Genomic DNA, 19,996 nt, shown 5'->3' with positions numbered 1-19,996 from the left:
TTTTTCCGCTAACAACATATCTAGCGTTATACGGTTTTGAAAAGCCATAAGGAAGGTGGCGACGAGTTGATCAGCGACGGCTTCAAGTCGGCCTGTGTAATTTTCTAATCCCTCTACGTTCTAGTGGACATAGTTTATTCTGTCAACATTCTTGTTAATCGTACACCACCAGTAGACGGAGGATTCAAATCCAGCTACAACTTAATTTACCAATTTATAGTCGTCAGATACACTTCTTTGGACACCCTTTGGATCGATCAAGTTAGATCTAAAACACTTTGCCAGTTTACATCATGTCTAGTTATTTTCCAATGTCCAGGTATCAAAACTGTTCAGATATGTTAACAATCCTTGTACAAATATTCATACATTTGCTATGTGTAAGCAGTTATCTTATGATAAGTTTCCTAACTGTTGTACGTGTCAATGCAGGTATAATTAGCTTTTTTTTATTTTATTTTATTATTTTACATATTTATCAAATATTAGTTTCTGTTTTGTCTCTTTAGCTACAGGTACATTTTGTTTTGCTCATTACTTCAATCAAACCTTTTTGACTCATCTTGACTAATTGTCTGGGCTTTTACATACAACACAATCAATTTGTGTAGCTTTTCCTACTTGCTCTGCCATAAGGAACAAATTAATTGCCAAAACAGGAACCAATTATTATCAAACTTTGACACAACTGTGACAGTGGAATTTGTAGTGTGCTAGTTAACATGTCCCTTTAATAAGACAAATACAATCCCAAATACTTTTTTTCCCACTACATGACCTTTTTACAATGTGCTAAGTGTAGTCAGCTTGGTCTTTCCACTATCTTTACTGCTGTCTTAGTTGTTTACAACCTCTCTCCCCCCTTGGAGAATGCCAATGTTTCCTTTTCATTGATTTTTCAAAATTTTGGTAGCTGACAAGGTCTTCCAAATATTATTTCAAAGGGTCTTAGTCCTGTTGTACTTGTAAGGTTCATATACTGTACATTTTTACTAACTCTTGCATAATGCTTTTGCTACTGTTAGCACATCTGCTTTTCCTTTAGGAAATATTTCTGCCCACTTTGAAAATGCATCTACTATGACCAGACAATAATGTTTTCCTTCACTCTCATTTAGTTCAATAAAATCCATGCATAGATGTTGTATACATTTTTTTATTTTTTGTATGAATTAAACTATAGGAAGTATGGTACTTCTAGTCATGTCCCTCCTGTTGAGCCATAAGTTCACCTATGGCTCACAACTGCTACCCACTTCTACTGATTGTTTGGTACGATTAGTGTATTGTCTGGACATACATAGATGTATTCTTTGTACAACGTGACTCTTTTTTTTTTTATTCATTTATCTTTTTCTTTTGGAGTACTTTGTTGTTGCATATATTTTAGTATATCATTATTTATGTCACTAATTTGTAATTGTAAATGTGTATTTCTTTTTCCTGTTCCTTGTTTTGCTGCTCTGTCAGCAAACACACCTCCCAGTGACACTGCGTCTGCTCCTTTGGTGTGTGTGCTGCACATTTGCATATTGCTATTTTAGCTGGTAGCTGTACTGCTTTTACTCATTTTTTCCCAATAATTCTCCATGTTTTACAGGTTTTCCTGTTGACGTTCCTATATTCTTCCAGTGTTATGCAAATGTGTGCACTGTTGAAAATGTGTATTGGCTATCTGTGTATATTGTGACCTTTAGATCTTTCATTACTTTACATGCTTCTATTAGTGTTACTAATTCTGCATCTTGCATTGAGTAATTTCAATCAATCAATCAATCAATGTTTACTTATATAGCCCTAAATCACTAGTGTCTCAAAGGGCTGCACAAACCACTACGACATCCTCGGTAGGCCCACATAAGGGCAAGGAAAGGAAAACTCACACCCAGTGGGACATCGGTGACAATAATGACCCAGTGGGACGTCGGTGACAATGATGACTATGAGAACATGATACTGTGAAAGATCAATCCATAATGGATCCAACACAGTCGCGAGAGTCCAGTCCAAAGCGGATCCAACACAGCAGCGAGAGTCCCGTTCACAGCGGAGCCAGCAGGAAACCATCCCAAGCGGAGGCTGATCAGCAGCGCAGAGATGTCCCCAGCCGATACACAGACGAGCAGTACATGGCCACCGGATCGGACCGGACTCCCTCCACAAAGGAGAGTGGGACATAGAAGAAAAAGAAAAGAAACGGCTGATCAACTGGTCTAAAAAGGGAGTCTATTTAAAGGCTAGAGTATACAAATGAGTTTTAAGGTGAGACTTAAATGCTTCTACTGAGGTAGGATCTCGAACTGTTACCGGGAGGGCATTCCAGAGTACTGGAGCCCGAAATGAAAAAGCTCTACAGCCCGCAGACTTTTTTGGGCTTTGGGGATCACTAATAAGCCGGAGTCCTTTGAACGCAGATTTCTTGCCGGGACATATGGTACAATACAATCGGCAAGATAAGATGGAGATAGACCGTGTAGTATTTTATACGTAAGTAGTAAAACCTTAAAGTCACATCTTAAGTGCACAGGAAGCCAGTGCAGGTGAGCCAGTACAGGCGTAATGTGATCAAACTTTCTTGTTCTTGTCAAAAGTCTAGCAGCCGCATTTTGTACCAACTGTAATCTTTTAATGCTAGACATGGGGAGACCCGAAAATAATACGTTACAGTAATCGAGGCGAGACGTAACAAACGCATGGATAATGATCTCAGCGTCTTTAGTGGACAGAATGGAGCGAATTTTAGCGATATTGCGGAGATGAAAGAAGGCCGTTTTAGTAACGCTTTTAATGTGTGCCTCAAAGGAGAGAGTTGGGTCGAAGATAATACCCAGATTCTTTACCGTGTCGCCTTGTTTAATTGTTTGGTTGTCAAATGTTAGAGTTGTATTATTAAATAGAGTTCGGTGTCTAGCAGGACCGATAATCAGCATTTCCGTTTTTTTGGCGTTGAGTTGCAAAAAGTTAGCAGACATCCATTGTTTAATTTCATTAAGACACGCCTCCAGCTGACTACAATCCGGCGTGTTGGTCAGCTTTAGGGGCATGTAGAGTTGGGTGTCATCAGCATAACAGTGAAAGCTAACACCGTATTTGCGTATGATGTCACCTAGCGGCAGCATGTAGATGCTGAAGAGTGCAGGGCCAAGGACCGAACCCTGGGGAACTCCACACGTTACCTTAACGTAGTCCGAGGTCACATTGTTATGGGAGACACACTGCATCCTATCAGTAAGATAAGAGTTAAACCAAGACAGGGCTAAGTCTGACATACCAATTCGTGTTTTGATACGTTTTAATAAAATATTATGATCGACGGTATCGAAAGCAGCGCTAAGATCGAGGAGCAGCAACATAGATGACGCATCAGAATCCATCGTTAGCAATAGATCATTAGTCATTTTTGCGAGGGCTGTGGAGTGATTTGCCCTGAAACCGGATTGAAAGGTTTCACATAGATTGTTAGACACTAAGTGTTCATTTAACTGCTCCGCAACAATTTTTTCGAGGATGTTTGAAATAAAGGGAAGGTGAGACATCGGTCGGTAGTTTACCATGAGGTCAGGATCGAGGTTAGGTCTTTTAAGAAGAGGATGAATAACCGCTTTTTTGAATGCTAGGGGAACAGTGCCCGAGGAAAGTGATAAGTTTATAATATTTAGCACTGATGAACCTAATAATACAAAGAGCTCCTTGATCACTTTCCCAGGAAGTGGAAATGCACCCCCATACCATCACAGATGCTGGCTTTTGAACTTTGCGTCGATAACAGTCTGGATGGTTCACTTCCCCTTTGGTCCGGATGACACAGTGTCAAATATTTCGTAAAACAATTTGAAATGTGGACTCGTCAGACCACAGGACACTTTTCCTATTTGCATCAGTCCATCTTAGATGATCTCGGGCCCAGAGAAGCCGGCGGCGTTTCTGGATGTTGTTGATAAATGGCTTCCGCTTTGCATAGTAGAGCTTTAAGTTGCACTTACAGATGTAGCGACCAACTGTATTTAGTGACAGTGGTTTTCTGAAGTGTTCCTGAGCCCATGTGGTGATTTCATTTAGAGATTCGTGATCGAAAGTCACGGTCATTCAATGTTGGTTTCCGGCCATGCCGCTTACGTGGAGTGATTTATTCAGATTCTCTGAACCTTTTGATGATATTATGGAGCACAGATGTTGAAATCCCTAAATTTCTTGCAATGTCACTTTGAGAAAGGTTGTTCTTAAACTGTTTGACTATTTGCTCACGCAGTTGTGGACAAAGGGGTGTACCTCGCCCCATCCTTTCTTGTGAAAGACTGAGCATTTTTTGGGAAGCTGTTTTTATAGCCAATCATGGCACCCACCTGTTCCCAATTAGCCTGCACACCTGTGGGATGTTCCAAATAAGTGTTTGATGAGCATTCCTCAACTTTATCAGTATTTATTGCCACCTTTCCCAACTTCTTGGTCACATGTTGCTGGCATCAAATTCTAAATTTAATGATTTGCAAAAAAAAATGTTTATGAGTTTGAACATCAAATGTGTTGTCTTTGTAGCATATTCAACTGAATATGGATTGAAAATGATTTGCAAATCATTGTATTCCGTTTATATTTACATCTAACACCATTTCCAATCTCATATGGAAACAGGGTTTGTACAAAACACACACACACACACACACACACACACACACACACACACACACACACACACACACACACATACTGTACATTCTTGTATGTGTGACCTTCTTGAGACCTCTGAAAAATGCCGACCTATTTAGGTTTACCCTTTTTAGATATATCAAGATTTATATTTACAACATTATTAATATATACATAATATTCCAATATAAAAAAATAAGCTTTTTGTAAATTTCTTTTGGATTCTGTTTTTTAACTGGTTTTTATTCTACATTATGTGGGCTCTACCGAGGATGTCGTTGTGGTTTGTGTTGTGGTTTGTGCAGCCCTTTGAGACACTAGTGTTTTAGGGCTATATAAATAATCATTGATTGATACATTATTTACTTGATGTTATTACGATCTCTCTCTCTCTTTCTCTCTGTGTGTGTAAACATATTTTTTTTAATAATTTTGGCCAAAAGGGGCCCATTTCAATGTCTTACATACACTTGTTATTTCATACGTTGCTCAGAAGGGGAACACATTCAAAAGTGACACACAGTCAATTTGAAAAATTCCTCCTTTTTGGGACCACCCTCATTTTGATAGATTTCACCACCAGGGGTGCAAATGAGACATTCTCTATTAGATGCAATGGTTTTCCGTATAGGGACCATGATGTATGTCCTAACTTGTTCACACCTGCTCATACGGAAGCTACTTTTCCTTGATGGATTCTCAAGAATGGTAGAAATAAAATAAATGAATAAATACATACAGTGGATTGCGGAGACCCCTTGAGGTAGTTGTAAGGTGTCCCCAGCTGAATGACAGATAGTTAACAGCAATGGAACCTCACTGGGTCCATTTGTACACTCTCAGTTACATTCAATCAATCAATCAATGTTTATTTATATAGCCCCAAATCACAAATGTCTCAAAGGACTGTACAAATCATTACGACTACAACATCCTCGGAAGAACCCACAAAAGGGCAAGGAAAACTCACACCCAGTGGGCAGGGAGAATTCACATTCAGTGGGACGCCAGCGACAATGCTGACTATGAGAAACCTTGGAGAGGACCTCAGATGTGGGCAACCCCCCCCCTCTAGGGGACCGAAAGCAATGGATGTCGAGCGGGTCTAACATGATACTGTGAAAGTTCAATCCATAGTGGCTCCAAGACAGCAGTGAGAGTCCCGTCCACAGGAAACCATCTCAAGCGGATCAGCAGCGTAGAGATGTCCCCAACCGATACAGGCGAGCGGTCCATCCTGGGTCCCGACGAGCGGTCCATCCTGGGTCTCGACTCTGGACAGTCAGTACTTCATCCATGGTCATCGGACCGGACCCCCTCCACAAGGGAGGGGGGGACATAGGAGAAAGAAAAGAAGCGGCAGATCAACTGGTCTAAAAAGGAGGTCTATTTAAACATTTAACATTGATATTATACATGTGGGCCAATAGATAGAAATGCTGTTGAATGTAGCTTTGATGTGGCAAGCTACTTTTGCAGTGTAGCGTGTAGTGTAGCTTGCTACAATTCTCTGAGGATAGTTTAGCTACATTTAATGGAGAGTAACTTGTAGCTTAGCTTACTACATTTTCCAGGTCGCTTGCCCATCACTGTCTATTTGGCCTAGCTCACATCTGAATAGTTTGAATACTGCAAACTTCAATAGAGTAACACCTCATTTGTGTTTTATGTTCTGCAGACGTCCAGCAGGTGTCAGCAGAGAGTCATGAAGAGATTCCCTCCAAGCAGCAGGAGTGGAGCTCCAGTGTGGGACAGAAGGAGCTACAGGCCCCCTCCCACATTAAAGAGGAAGAGGAGGAACTGTGGAAGCAGCTTCAAAGGTTGGTGGAGGATAATGATGAAGATGAAGCTCAGTCCTTACAGCTTCATCACAGTCAAAGTGAGGAGAACAGAGGGGCGGAGCTTGTAAGTCAACACATCACAGAAGGTGATGGAGAGCATTGTGAAGATATAAAGTCGGAACCAGACAGCATCTTTGCTCCACTGTCAGACATGGACCACATGATGTCACACTCTTCTGATCACAGTGACCACATTCAAGAACCTTTGGAGAGTAAAAATGACTCTAAAGGTGATACGAGACATCACACTAACAACAAAGACTCTGACTGCTCTGAATGTGGGAAATCATTTAGACTGAAGAGTGATTTTACAAGACACATGAGAATACATACTGGAGAGAAACCTTTTACTTGCTCTGTTTGTAAGAAAAGTTTCTCCACAAAGCAACACATGACCACACACATGAGAACACACACCGGAGAGAAACCTTTTACTTGCTCTGTTTGTAAGAAGAGTTTCTCCGTTAAGCCTGCCATGACCAGACACATGAGAACACACACTGGAGAGAAACTTTTTACTTGCTCTCTTTGTAAGAAGAATTTCTCCAGAAAGTCTAACATGACCGAACACATGAGAACACATACTGGAGAGAAACCTTTTACTTGCTCTGTTTGTAAGAAGCGTTTCTCCACAAAGCAGCATATGATCACACACATGCAAACACATACTGGAGAGAAACCTTTTACTTGCTCTGTTTGTAATAAGTGTTTTTCCAGAAACCCTGACATCTCCATACACATGAGAACACACACTGGAGAGAAACCTTTTACTTGCTCTGTTTGTCAGAAGAGTTTCTCCACAAAGTCTAACATGACCTCACACATGAGAACACATACTGGAGAGAAACCTTTTACTTGCTCTGTTTGTAAGAAGACTTTCTCCACAAAGCCTAAGATGTCCGCACACATGAGAACACATACTGGCGAGAAACCTTTTACTTGCCCTGTTTGTAAGAAGCATTTCTCCACAAAGCTTGTCATGACCAGACACATGAGAACACACACTGGAGAGAAACCATTTAGTTGCAATGTGTGTGATAAGATGTTCCGGCATAAGTGTCAGGACAGTAAACACAAGTGTGTAACAGTCATGGAAGCTGCAGGGATTTAAAAACACTTAGTGATTGTGCTAAATGTACTTTAAAAACACAGCATGTTTAATATGAATGTATATTTGATGTTGTATGTAGTGCCTCTCATCTTCTACTGTTAAATTTAAAGGTCTACTGAAAGCCACTACTAGCGACCACGCAGTCTGATAGTTTACATATCAATGATGAAATATTAACATTGCAACACATGCCAATACGGCCTTTTTAGTTTACTAAATTGCAATTTTAAAGGGGAACATTATCACCAGACCTATGTAAGCATCAATATATATCTTGATGATGCAGAAAAAAAGACCATATGTTTTTTTAACCCATTTCGGAACTCTAAAAGGGTGAATTTGGCGATTTAAACGCCTTTCAATTGTTCGCTGTCGGAGCAATGACCTTTCACCCGTGACGTTACAACGGGAAGCAATCCGCCATTTTCTCCACCACATTACACACACAAGTCAAATCAGCTCTGTTATTTTCCGTTTTTTCTACTGTTTTCCGTGCCTTGGAGACATCATGCCTCGTCGGTGTGTTGTTGGAGGGTGTAACAACACTAACAGGGACGGATTCAAGTTGACTTACGTGGAGTGTGCATCGATTAGCATGGCGTGCTAATCGATGTTAACATGCTATTTAGGCTAGCTGTATGTACATATTGCATCGTTATGCCTCATTTGTAACTATATTTGCATCCAGCCTTTCCCTCCACCCACATTTAATGCCAAACAAACACATACCAATTGACGGATTCAAGTACACCAGTGGTCAAAAGATGCGAAAGTCCTTTGTTTGTTCTGCACATTTTACCGACGACAGCTATGCTACGACAGATGGCACAGAGATGTGTGGATATCCTGCGACACTCAAAGTAGATGCATTTCCAACGATAAAGACAACGAAATCACAAAGGTGAGTTTTGTTGATGTTATTGACTTATGTGCTAATCAGACATATTTGGTCACGGCATGACTGGTAGCTAATCGATGTTAACATGCTATTTAGGCTAGCTGTATGTACATTTGTAGCTATATTTGCCTCCAGCCTTTCCCTCCACCCACATGTTATGCCAAACAAACTTTTACCAATCGATGGATTTAAGTTGCTCCAGTGGTCAAAAGATGCAATCGTTGGTTAGAAGGCGATCGCCGAATAGCTTCAAAAGCTATTCGCTCAATAGCTTCAGTTTCTTCTTCAATTTCGCTTTCGCTATCTGCCTCCATACTCCAACCATCCGTTTCAATACATGCGTAATCTGTTAAATCACCTAAATCGCTGAAATCCACGTCTGAATCCGAGCTAATGTTGCTATATCTTGCTGTTCTATCCACCATGTTTGGTTGTATTGGCGTCACCATGTGACGTCACAGGAAAATGGATGGTGGATTTACAGATAGCGAAAATCAGGCTTTTTAAACCCTTTTTTGGGATATTCCATGATTGGTAAAATTTTGAAAAAAACTTCGAAAAATAAAATAAGCCACTGCGAACTGATTTTTATTGGTTTCAACCCTTCTGAAATTGTGATAATGTTACCCTTTAAATTTCCCTTGAGTTTCTTGTTAAAGGGGAACATTATCACTATTTCAAAAGGGGTAAAAACAATAAAAATTAGTTCCCAGTGGCATGTTGTATTTTTTGAAGTTTTTTTCAAAATTTTGCCGGTCTCCGAATATCCCTAAAAAAAGCTTCAAAGTGCTTGATTTTTGCTATTTGCGATGCCACTGTCCATTTCCCTGTGACGTCATACAGTGCTGCCAATATAAACAAACAATGGCGAATAGCACAGCAAGATATAGCGACATTAGCTCGGATTTTGACTCGGATTTCAGCGGCTCAAGCGATTCAACAGATTACGCATGTATTGAAAGGGAGGGTTGGAGTATGAAAGTATTGAAGAAGAAACTGAAGCTATTGAGTGAATAGCTATTGACGCTATTCATAGCCATAGCATGGCCGAATAGCTGCGTCACATTCTGACGTCATCCCCTCCAGAGCGATAAACAGAAAGGCGTTTAATTCGCCAAAATTCACCCATTTAGAGTTCGGAAATCGGTTAAAAAAATATATGGTATTTTTTCTGCACCATCAAGGTATATATTGACGCTTACATAGGTCTGGTGATAATGTTCCCCTTTAAAAACGTTGCGGAATGATGACTCATACGCGTGACATCACCTGTTGGAGGGGACATGTTAGCGTAGCACCAAACACGGCTAAAAGTCGTCTCTTTTCATCGTGCAATTACAAAGTATTTTGGACACCTGTGTTGCTGAATCTTTTGCAATTTGTTCATTTAATAATGGAGATTATAAAGAAGAATGCTGTTGGTGGAAAGCGGTGGATTGCAGCTGTCTTTAGCACCGAGACACAGCCGGTGTTTCTTTGTTTGTTTTTAACACAGAGCGGTCAAGCGAACATGTTTTCTCTACGTCAACCAGCATGTTTTTGGATGGGAAAATTGTGATATATATCTTACCGGAGAAATCATTGGATTATTCGTCGTTCTGCAGCAGCTGTGAGCTTGGCTCCTCGGCTTCTCTCTGAGACACAGTGTGTTCACCGCAGCCATCCGACCTCGAGGTATGCCTTTACAATCTTTAAAACCTCACTAAAACACTATTAAAACAATAAGCAGATAAGGGATTTTCCAGAATTATCCTACTAAATGTGTCTAATTACATCTGAAACGCTCACACTGCCGTCGCCCGGAGCCGTCACATTTTTTTTTTTTTTGCCATTTTTTCTTCTAGTCCTTTACTTTCAATATCCTAATTCACAAATCTTTCATCCTTGCTCAAATTAATGGGGAAATTGTCGCTTTCTCGGTCCAAATTGCTCTTACTGCTGGTGGCTCCCATTAAAAACAATGTGAATATGTGTGGAGTCCTACAACTCGTGACGTCACGCGCACATACTTCCGGTACAGGCAAGGCTTTTTTATTAGCGACCAAAAGTTGTGAACTTTATGGTGGATGTTCTCTACTAAATCCTTTCAGCAAAAATATGGCAAGATCGCGAAATGATGAAGTATGACACATAGAATGGACCTGCTATCCCCGTTTAAATAAGAAAATCTCATTGAAAATCTCTACTGAAATGAGATGTTCTTATTTAAACGGGGATAGCAGGTCCATTCTATGTGTCATACTTCATCATTTAATTTTGCGATATTGCCATATTTTTGCTGAAAGGATTTAGTAGAGAACATCGACGATAAAGTTCGCAACTTTTGGTCGCTAATAGAAAAGCCTTGCCTTTACCGGAAGTATGTGCGCGTGATGTCACGAGTTGCAGGGTTCCACACATATTCACATTGTTTTTAATGGGAGCCACCAGCAGTAAGAGCAATTCGGACCGAGAAAGCGACAATTTCCCCATTAATTTGAGCGGGGATGAAAGATTTGTGAATTAGGATATTGAAAGTGAAGGAATAGAAAGGGGAAAAAAAAAAGCGACAGCTCCGGGCGACGGCAGTGTGAGCGTTTCAGATGCAATTAGACACATTTACTAGGATAATTCTGAAAGATCCCTTATCTGCTTATTGTTTTAATAGTGTTTTAGTGAGGTTTTAAAGATTGTAAAGGCATACCTCGAGTCTAAGAGAGAAGCCGAGGAGCCAAACTCACAGCTGCTGCAGAAGGACAAATAATCCACTGATGTCTTCGGTAAGATATATATCACCATTTTCCCATCCAAAAACTTGCTGGTTGACGTAGAGAAAACATGTTCGCTTGACCGCTCTGCTTTCACAACAAACAAAGAAACACCGGCTGTGTCTCGGTGCTAAAGACAGCTGCAATCCACCGCTTTCCACCAACAGCATTCTTCTTTATAGTCTCCATTATTAATTGAACAAATTGCAAAAGATTCAGCAACACAGATGTCCAAAATTCTCAGTAATTATGCGATTAAAGCAGACAACTTTTAGCTGTGTGTGTGTGCAGCGCTAATATTTCCTGACAGTCCTCAACGTAACGCGTATACGTCATCATTCCGCAACATTTTCAACAAGAAACTCCCGGGAAATGTAAAATTGCAATTTAGTAAACTAAAGTGGCCGTATTGGCATGTGTTGCAATGTTAATATTTCATCATTGATATATAAACTATCAGACTGCGTGGTGGCTAGTAGTGGCTTTCAGTAGGCCTTTAGGTCGGGGTCTGATCATGACTAGTCATAAATATCGACACCAACATCGCCCCCTTGTGGTGGAAAATTATAACAGTCATAACTTCCTTCCACATGCTCCAATCTTCCTGATTTGTTTTATGGTGGGTGAAGATCATTGTCATTCTACATCCTGTGCGCAAATTCAAAATGACATTTTTCATACTCGGCACATTTTCTAACATAATCTTGTTAATATGCTCAATAAGGTTCTATTCAAATGTAATACAAGTAATACGTAAGACTTTATTTGCACACTTAAGGAGATAAGTTTCCAGGTGAAAAAGATGCTACCTCGCTAAAAAGATTAATTGTTAATCAATTTATTTTCCATGAATTAATTTACATCCAGAACACACATTGTTAAACTTCTTATTATATTATAATCATTATTATAATTGAATGTAAGTTTGTGTAAAATATTTTCACACAACAAAGTGTGAATACATGTTATAAAGTGTGGGGTTGAGTTATAATTGATATAATACAATTAGGTATGGCAAATGCATTTTGTTTACTTGCCAACTATTCAAATTATATTTAATATACATATTTATATAATGTCATGTAATATGACTTCAACATTATTTATGTTAATATAAGACTTTATTTGCTAGCCAGTTTTGGTTCTGAGTATTTATTTTATTTTGTTATTGAACAATTAAACACACATAAACAATGTTTAGACACATTAAGGTACTTTCAATACAATATGAGTCAATGCTTTTTCAATATTTTACTCAGCAATATAAAAAAAACATCACATTAAATCCAATCCTCTTACAAACAAAACCCGTTAAAGAAAGTAAAAGTAAATATGAGAGACCATTTGAATAAGATTAAAATAAAATATGTATAAATAAATGATACACTTAAATTATTTCAGTAAATATAATAAGGGCTTTTTCTATTTTGTACAATCTTCCAAGATTAAATTAATAAATTCAAATCATTAACACAATGTTAGAATTTGGATTTCACTTTAAGAAAGACACTTTTGTGTATGAGAGCAAATGTTTCACACTTTTTAAAAATGGATATAAATTCACGACACGATCGATCCACGCATGCGTGAAGAGTACGTCACTTCCTGCATTTACAATTTGTTTTATGTCAGAGTTCATGCCAGAGGTGGGACCAAGTCATTGTTTTGCAAGTCACAAGTAAGTCTCAAGTCTTTGCCCTCAACTCTCGAGTCAAGACAGGCAAGTCCCGAGTCAAGTCCAAAGTCAAGACTGGAAAGTCTCAAGTCAAGTCCCAAGTCCTGCATTTTGAGTTTCGAGTCCTTTCAGGTCATTTTAATCACAGACTAATACATTTACACAGATTATGTATGTTTTTAAAATGCTGTATTTATTTATTAAAACCAAGTGCATTTGAAATTGCAGGAAAAAAAATAGTGCTGACCTTGCAATTCATAATAACACTATTAACCAGTCATTTTAAACATTTAACTCATTGCTTTACAGAATAAACACATTTGGAAAAGCAAGTTGAACTGTACTTATTTGTAAACAAAGTGTTAACATTGTATTTCCATGTCATATTGCATTGTAGCTAGTTAGTTCCACAGCAGTTTCTATCCTGTTCTTACCTTATGTCATTGATCTCATCTCATTCTGTTTGTGTGTTTATGTCTGCGTACACATGAAAAACATAACAAATACATGAAAATAACAATGAACAATGTACTGTTTAGATTTCAGGGCCCTATGCAAAAGCAATCTGTACATATATTCTTAATCTAGGGTACATTTTAACTGACCTTTATTTGACTATGTTTGTCTTTTTGTAGGTGGCTAAAATATGCGGTGCTGCTGACCACCGTATAACCTTACGTTACAGTTTGTGATACACTGACTAACGTAACACTATGTGTAGGTACCTCATGCAACCCTGCTTGAAAAAAATCACTTTACAAAAAGTATGAATATGGTAGCAAACTGCAGTGGATGCAACAGATTGTCGTGTTTGCAATGACGTTATAACCAGAGACATCTTATAAGTAGACGCCGCATTGGCTGCTGTGACGCGAGCAATTTGGCCGCCATCTTGAAGTGGTGATGAGGAGCTGGCGAGCAGCTTAAACTGACAGTTGACAGGTAGAAAACAAAGATGCCGGGCGGTGTTCAGCGTTTTCCTGTTAATATTAGCGGACTGTTGAAAATAGGAATTGGGGGATTACTTTTCACAAGTAAGATTTAACATTAACGTACTATTGCCTTCTGCCTGATTGTAGCTGAGATAGGCACCAGTGCCCCCCGCAACCCAAAGGGAATAAGGAGTAGAAAATGGATGGATGGTTGTATTTTGTGAAAAGAATATTACAACAGAGTTGTGAAGGAGCAAAGATCTTCAATATTTGTATGGAAAAATCACAAAGAAATCTTCTGGGGGAGGATGACGCCCCTACAGGTATTTGCTTTACAAACTTTCAGCCCCACCTAAAACAAAATTCACCAGTTGCCAATGATTATGATGCATTCTCATTTTAGGCAAAATATAAGACAATACTTTCTTAACAGTATGTATGTAACCAGGAATAAGTTTTCAAGTAACAATATTCAAATACTAACATTGTTGGGTACAACAGAATTTAGTTTTATTCTGAATCCAGTCAAACAGATTGGTGGTTTTAGCTGATCTAAAAACTTACAGGTTAAAGTTAAAGTAGCAATGATTGTCACACACACACTAGGTATGGTGAAATCTGTCTTCCGCATTTGACCCATCCCCTTGTTCACCCCCTGGGAGGTTAGGGGTGCAGTGGGCGCCCGGGAAACATTTTGGGCGATTTAACCCCCAATTCCAACCCTTGATGCTGAGTGCCAAGCAGGGAGGTAATGAGTCCCATTTTTATAGTCTTTGGTATGACTCGGCGTGTTAATATATGTTTATGTTGAAGTATTTGGCAGACGCATTTATCCAAAGTGACATACATAAAAAATACATATAAAACAATCACTGAAAACATGATCATTTAAGGGAAGAATATAATAGAATATCAATACAAAATGCCAAGACAGAATAAACTCCCTGCTGCTGCAGCAACAGAGATAGTCTATAGGTCCGTAAGATACATACTGTAGATATCTAATGTATTCATACATTTTTTTATGTAGAACATATGCATGTATATACATATATACATGCATATGTTTTTTTCCCCTTCTCTGGGATTATATTCCCAGTATTGATCTTGGACGTCTGGTCACTTATAGCATATACAAATATTCTGTTACTGTTAAGCAAACAATGAATAATAAAACACACCAAAACATGTGTCCTTTTATCATAGTTACACGTATGACGAAAATCAGTGTTTTTTAGTGAGGTAAGATTAATTAAATGCGCCGACTGTTCATTGCTCCTGCCAAATTAATTGCACTGAGTGGAGCGGATCACCACTCCAAGATGGAGGCCGACTGTTCATTGCTCCTGACAAATTAATTGCACTGAGTGAAGCGGATCACCACTCCAAGATGGAGGCCGACTGTTCATTGCTCCTGCCAAATTAATTGCACTGAGTGGAGCGGATCACCACTCCAAGATGGAGGCCGACTGTTCATTGCTCCTGACAAATTAATTGCACTGAGTGGAGCGGATCACCACTCCAAGATGGAGGCCGACTGTTCATTGCTCCTGCCAAATTAATTGCACTGAGTGAAGCGGATCACCACTCCAAGATGGCGGCCGCGCGTCTCGTCTCCTCAGCGCCAGTAGCAGAAGTGCTCTATACCGCGTCTACTTATAAGATGACTATGGTTATAACGTTAGCAGTGAGTTTACAGCCTCACTCATTCAACTACACAGCAAATAAAAGTCACATTACTCAGCCAATAAACTTTAGCTTACAATCAAAACTTACCCTTCTTTGTGCATCTTCAAATGTCGAACGAAATTGGAAGTTGTTGCGTCTACATATTCGAACTGCATGTTTTGCATACGGCAATTCGTTTTTTGTTGACCAAGTCGTAGTTTTTTATACCCGGACGAAACCAACGTTGGCATATTTTTTTTCTCAATGGCGCGTTGTTTAAGAATTATTCTTCCTTGGTTTTCCTGCAATTTGATTGGATGAGTGCTGTGGGAGCAAAACAACAGTACTAATTTGATTGGCTGTTGTACTGAGAGCATACAAGCTGACCTGCAATGTGATTGGCTGTTGTACTGAGAGCATACAAGCTGACCTGCAATGTGATTGGATGAGTGCTGTGGGAGCAAAACAACAGTACTAATGTGATTGGCTGTTGTACTGAGAGCATACAAGCTGACGGGAACAACACGCAGACACACACAAATACTAAATGAAAGATACGGAGCGCTCCTGAATAACTTTTTAATCTTTGGGTTTCGGGGAAAGTAGCAAGTCATGTCAAGTCAAAAGGCTCAAGTCCAAGTCAAGTCACAAGTCATTGATGTTAAAGTCTAAGTCGAATTGCAAGTCTTTTTAAATGTGGTCAAGTCGAGTCTAAAGTCATCAAATTTATGACTCGAGTCCGACTCGAGTCCAATTCATGTGACTCGAGTCCACACCTCTGGTTCGTGTGACATCACGTTCTGTGATATTTGAATGTTTTATCAATGTTTTGTATGAACATAGATTATCTAGGAGTAAAAGGGAACCACAATAAAAATACGTGGAATCAGGCAGTAATATCGCTACAATTTCTAGCACTTTCACTCTTGTCATTGCAATAAATGTCGCACGGGGGCGCCACTGAACCCCAACATTAAAGCTTTGTTTGATACACTTTGAATTTATTTTTGAAAAACAAGACACTCGTTTATATCACATTGTTATTCAAATAAATATTACAGGTTATAAAAGCATGGTAACAGTGACAGCAGGCAATATCTTATATAGAGCTACCTCTTCGTTAACTCGGCTGTGACGTCATTCCCAGCTTCCGGTGTAAACGGAAGGCAGCAGAAGAGAGCAGTACTGCCTTGTAACGTCAAGTGTGCAGCACATGGACGGAGAAAGACAGTCTTATTATTTGTTATCCAGTTTGAAATATTTACGTCGTATAAAATACATCTTTGATTCTTTATGTAAGGATAAAGTGGTCTCGATGCTCTAGAAGCACTGTGCTGCTTCTCGTGCTATCTTTGCTTGTTAGTTAGCTTAGCTCGCTAGTTAGCTTAGCTTGTTAGCTGCTAACAGAAGACACAGAAGTTATCAACACATCGCTAAGTAGAGATCAAGTGTGAGAGTAAAGTGTTGTGATTGTGTGAAAATGTGCGAAAGAACTATAGCAAAGTACGAGGAGGAACTTTGTCTTACAAAAGAGGAGAAGGAGCGACAACATCAACTACTGGACGCTGTTTTCAAGAAACATCAAGTTGTGTTACACAGAACAGGTTTGTTTACTTCTTACTCTCACATCTTTACTAACTTTACATTTCATTATTAACACTTCTTCAGTAGGAAGATGCTTTGTCTTGTGGGGATGATGCAATGCTTTGATTTAGATCAGGGATCTCAAACACGCGGGCCAATTGCGGCCCGCGAGACGTTATTTTGCGGCCCGCACCCGTTCGGGCTCCAGTACTCTGGAATGCCCTCCCGGTAACAGTTCGAGATGCTACCTCAGTAGAAGCATTTAAGTCTCACCTTAAAACTCATCTGTATACTCTAGCCTTTAAATAGACCTCCTTTTTAGACCAGTTGATCTGCCGCTTCTTTTCTTTCTCCTATGTCCCCCCCTCCCTTGTGGAGGGGGTCCGGTCTGATAACCATGGATGAAGTGCTGGCTGTCCAGAGTCGAGACCCAGGATGGACCGCTCGTCGGGACCCAGGATGGACCGCTCGCCTGTATCGGTTGGGGATATCTCTACGCTGCTGATCCGCTTGAGATGGTTTCCTGTGGACGGGACTCTCGCTGCTGTCTTGGATCCGCTTGAACTGAACTCTTGCGGCTGTGTTGGAGCCACTATGGATTGAACTTTCACAGTATCATGTTAGACCCGCTCGACATCCATTGCTTTTGGTCCCCTAGAGAGGGGGGGGGTGCCCACATCTGAGGTCCTCTCCAAGGTTTCTCATAGTCAGCATTGTCACTGGCGTCCCACTGGATGTGAATTCTCCCTGCCCACTGGGTGTGAGTTTTCCTTGCCCTTTTGTGGGTTCTTCCGAGGATGTTGTAGTCGTAATGATTTGTGCAGTCCTTTGAGACATTTGTGATTTGGGGCTATATAAATAAACATTGATTGATTGATCGATTGATTAATATGAAAAATTAATGTTGGTGCGGCCCGCGTGTTTTATATGAACGGCGCCTAACAGCGGTGTACTTGCATACTCTTGATTCTTCCGGGAGACTCCCAATTTTTCAGTGCCCCTCCTGGGGTAATCATTCTCCCGAATTTCATCCAAAATAACAATATTAAGGGGGCACCGTGGAGGAACTGCTTTTAGCATCCTCTACAACCTGTACAAACAGCGTGCCAGCCCAGCCACATGCCGTATTTGGCTTCTGTAGATGCAGTAAACAACTGCAAGACATAGTTGATCAACAGCCATACAGGTCACACTGAGGGTGGCCGTATAAACAACTTTAACACTGTTACTAATGTGCGCCATGGTGGAAAAGCGGACGAGACGGCAGGTTGTAGAGGACGCTAAAGACTGTGACATCGCGACACGCCCTTAAAATTGTTGTCCGGGTTAAAACCGGGAGAATGCTTGCCCCGGGGGATTGTCGGGAGGGGCACTGATATTCGGGTGTTTCCCGGAGAGATCGCCACAGTTGGCAAGTATGTTACGAGGGCGGGAAAGCCATTCAAAGAAGGTGAATTCATTAAAAAGTGCATGTTGGATTTTTTAAGACATATTTTCTTGCAGCCCAGCCTCACCCGGTTTCTGCATCCAGTGGCCCCCAGGTAAATTGAGTTTGAGACCCCTGACTTAGATTCTTCACGAAAAGGGGACAGTTTGAGGTTGATGTTCCTCTCAGTTTGTAACAATGTGTGATTGATTGATTGAAGGAGTTATGAGAAGTTTGCAGAGGAAAGGGTACACTTTCATCACGGTACACATTCACTGCTACAAGAAAGCCTGAGATGCTTTCAGTTGAAATATATATTTGAACTCACATAGTACTATGTAGAAAGTAGCATTTAAAATACAAATATACTGCAAGAAAATACATGCAAATATAATTTCAAGTAGATAAAAGGCTATGTTTATTCCCAGTTACGAGTAGCCGCAAGCAGTAATATGTTTTCTTTTTGATAGGGACTTCCACATGTTGGTGGTATGGCAGGCAAACACATTAGAACATTTTTGGAGTGAGATCTAGGTTGAATGTGATTTGTACAACTACCTTTGGTGTTATAATGGTGAATATATTTTGAAGTATCTAGACAGGTACATGGGTATTTTAGTGGTATGGTGTATCTTGTACATCAGACCAACTGCAAGAAGATGTACTCTGTCGGCCACCAAGAGCCTCCCCATGTTAAGGAAATGGTTGGCTGAAAGGTGAGCCCGAGATGGACGGTTAAGCAGAAGCCCAATCATTTGGTTTTGGGCTGTCTGGAGTTTGTTTTTCAGGGCTTTTAAGGCATCACGGTAACAAACATGAACTCCGTAGTCAAAGTGGGGTTAAAGGCCTACTGAAATTAGATTTTCTTATTCAAACGGGGATAGCAGTTCCATTCTGTGTCATACTTGATCATTTTGCGATATTGACATATTTTTGCTGAAATAATTTAGTAGAGAACATCCACGATAAAGTTCGCAACTTTTGGTGCTGACAAAAAAGCCTTGCCTTTACCGGATGTCGCAGACAATGTCGTCACAAGTGTGGGGGCTCCTCACAACCTCACACTCTTTTTACTGGGAGCCTCCAGCAGCAAGAGCTATTCGGACTGAGAAAATGACAATTTCCCCATTAATATGAGCGAGGATGAAAGATTCGTGTTTGAGGATATTGATAGCGACGGACTAGAAAAAAAAATAAAAAATCAAGTTAAAAAAAAAAGGTTATTGCATTGGGACTGATTCAGATGTTTTTAGACACATTTACTAGGATAATTCTGGGAAATCCCTTATCTTTCTATTGTGTTGCTTGTGTTTTAGTGAGTTGAGTTTGAGTTTATTTGGAACATGCAAGCATACAACATGATACATCACACATACAACATGATACATCACACATACAACATGATACATCACACATACATGTATACAACATGATACATCACACATACAACATGATACATCACACATA

The 19,996-nt window shown here is 39.9% G+C and overlaps 1 protein-coding gene across 1 annotated transcript in view; it reads left to right on the top strand.

Moving 5' to 3' along the window:
• LOC133547600 (zinc finger protein 568-like) overlaps positions 1-19,996 on the top strand; it is a 43,306-nt gene that overhangs the window by 9,222 nt on the left and 14,088 nt on the right. The window contains exon 3 of the mRNA XM_061893213.1: positions 6,326-7,587. Coding sequence (XP_061749197.1) covers positions 6,326-7,587 — 1,262 coding nt within the window. The remainder of the gene's footprint in view (positions 1-6,325; positions 7,588-19,996) is intronic.

This window comes from Nerophis ophidion, unplaced genomic scaffold (genome assembly GCF_033978795.1).
Source record: "Nerophis ophidion isolate RoL-2023_Sa unplaced genomic scaffold, RoL_Noph_v1.0 HiC_scaffold_132, whole genome shotgun sequence".
In the NCBI taxonomy this organism is placed as follows: Eukaryota; Metazoa; Chordata; class Actinopteri; order Syngnathiformes; family Syngnathidae; genus Nerophis; species Nerophis ophidion.
The sequence above is the reverse complement of the archived record's forward strand: the minus strand, read 5'-3'. Positions and strand labels throughout refer to the sequence as shown.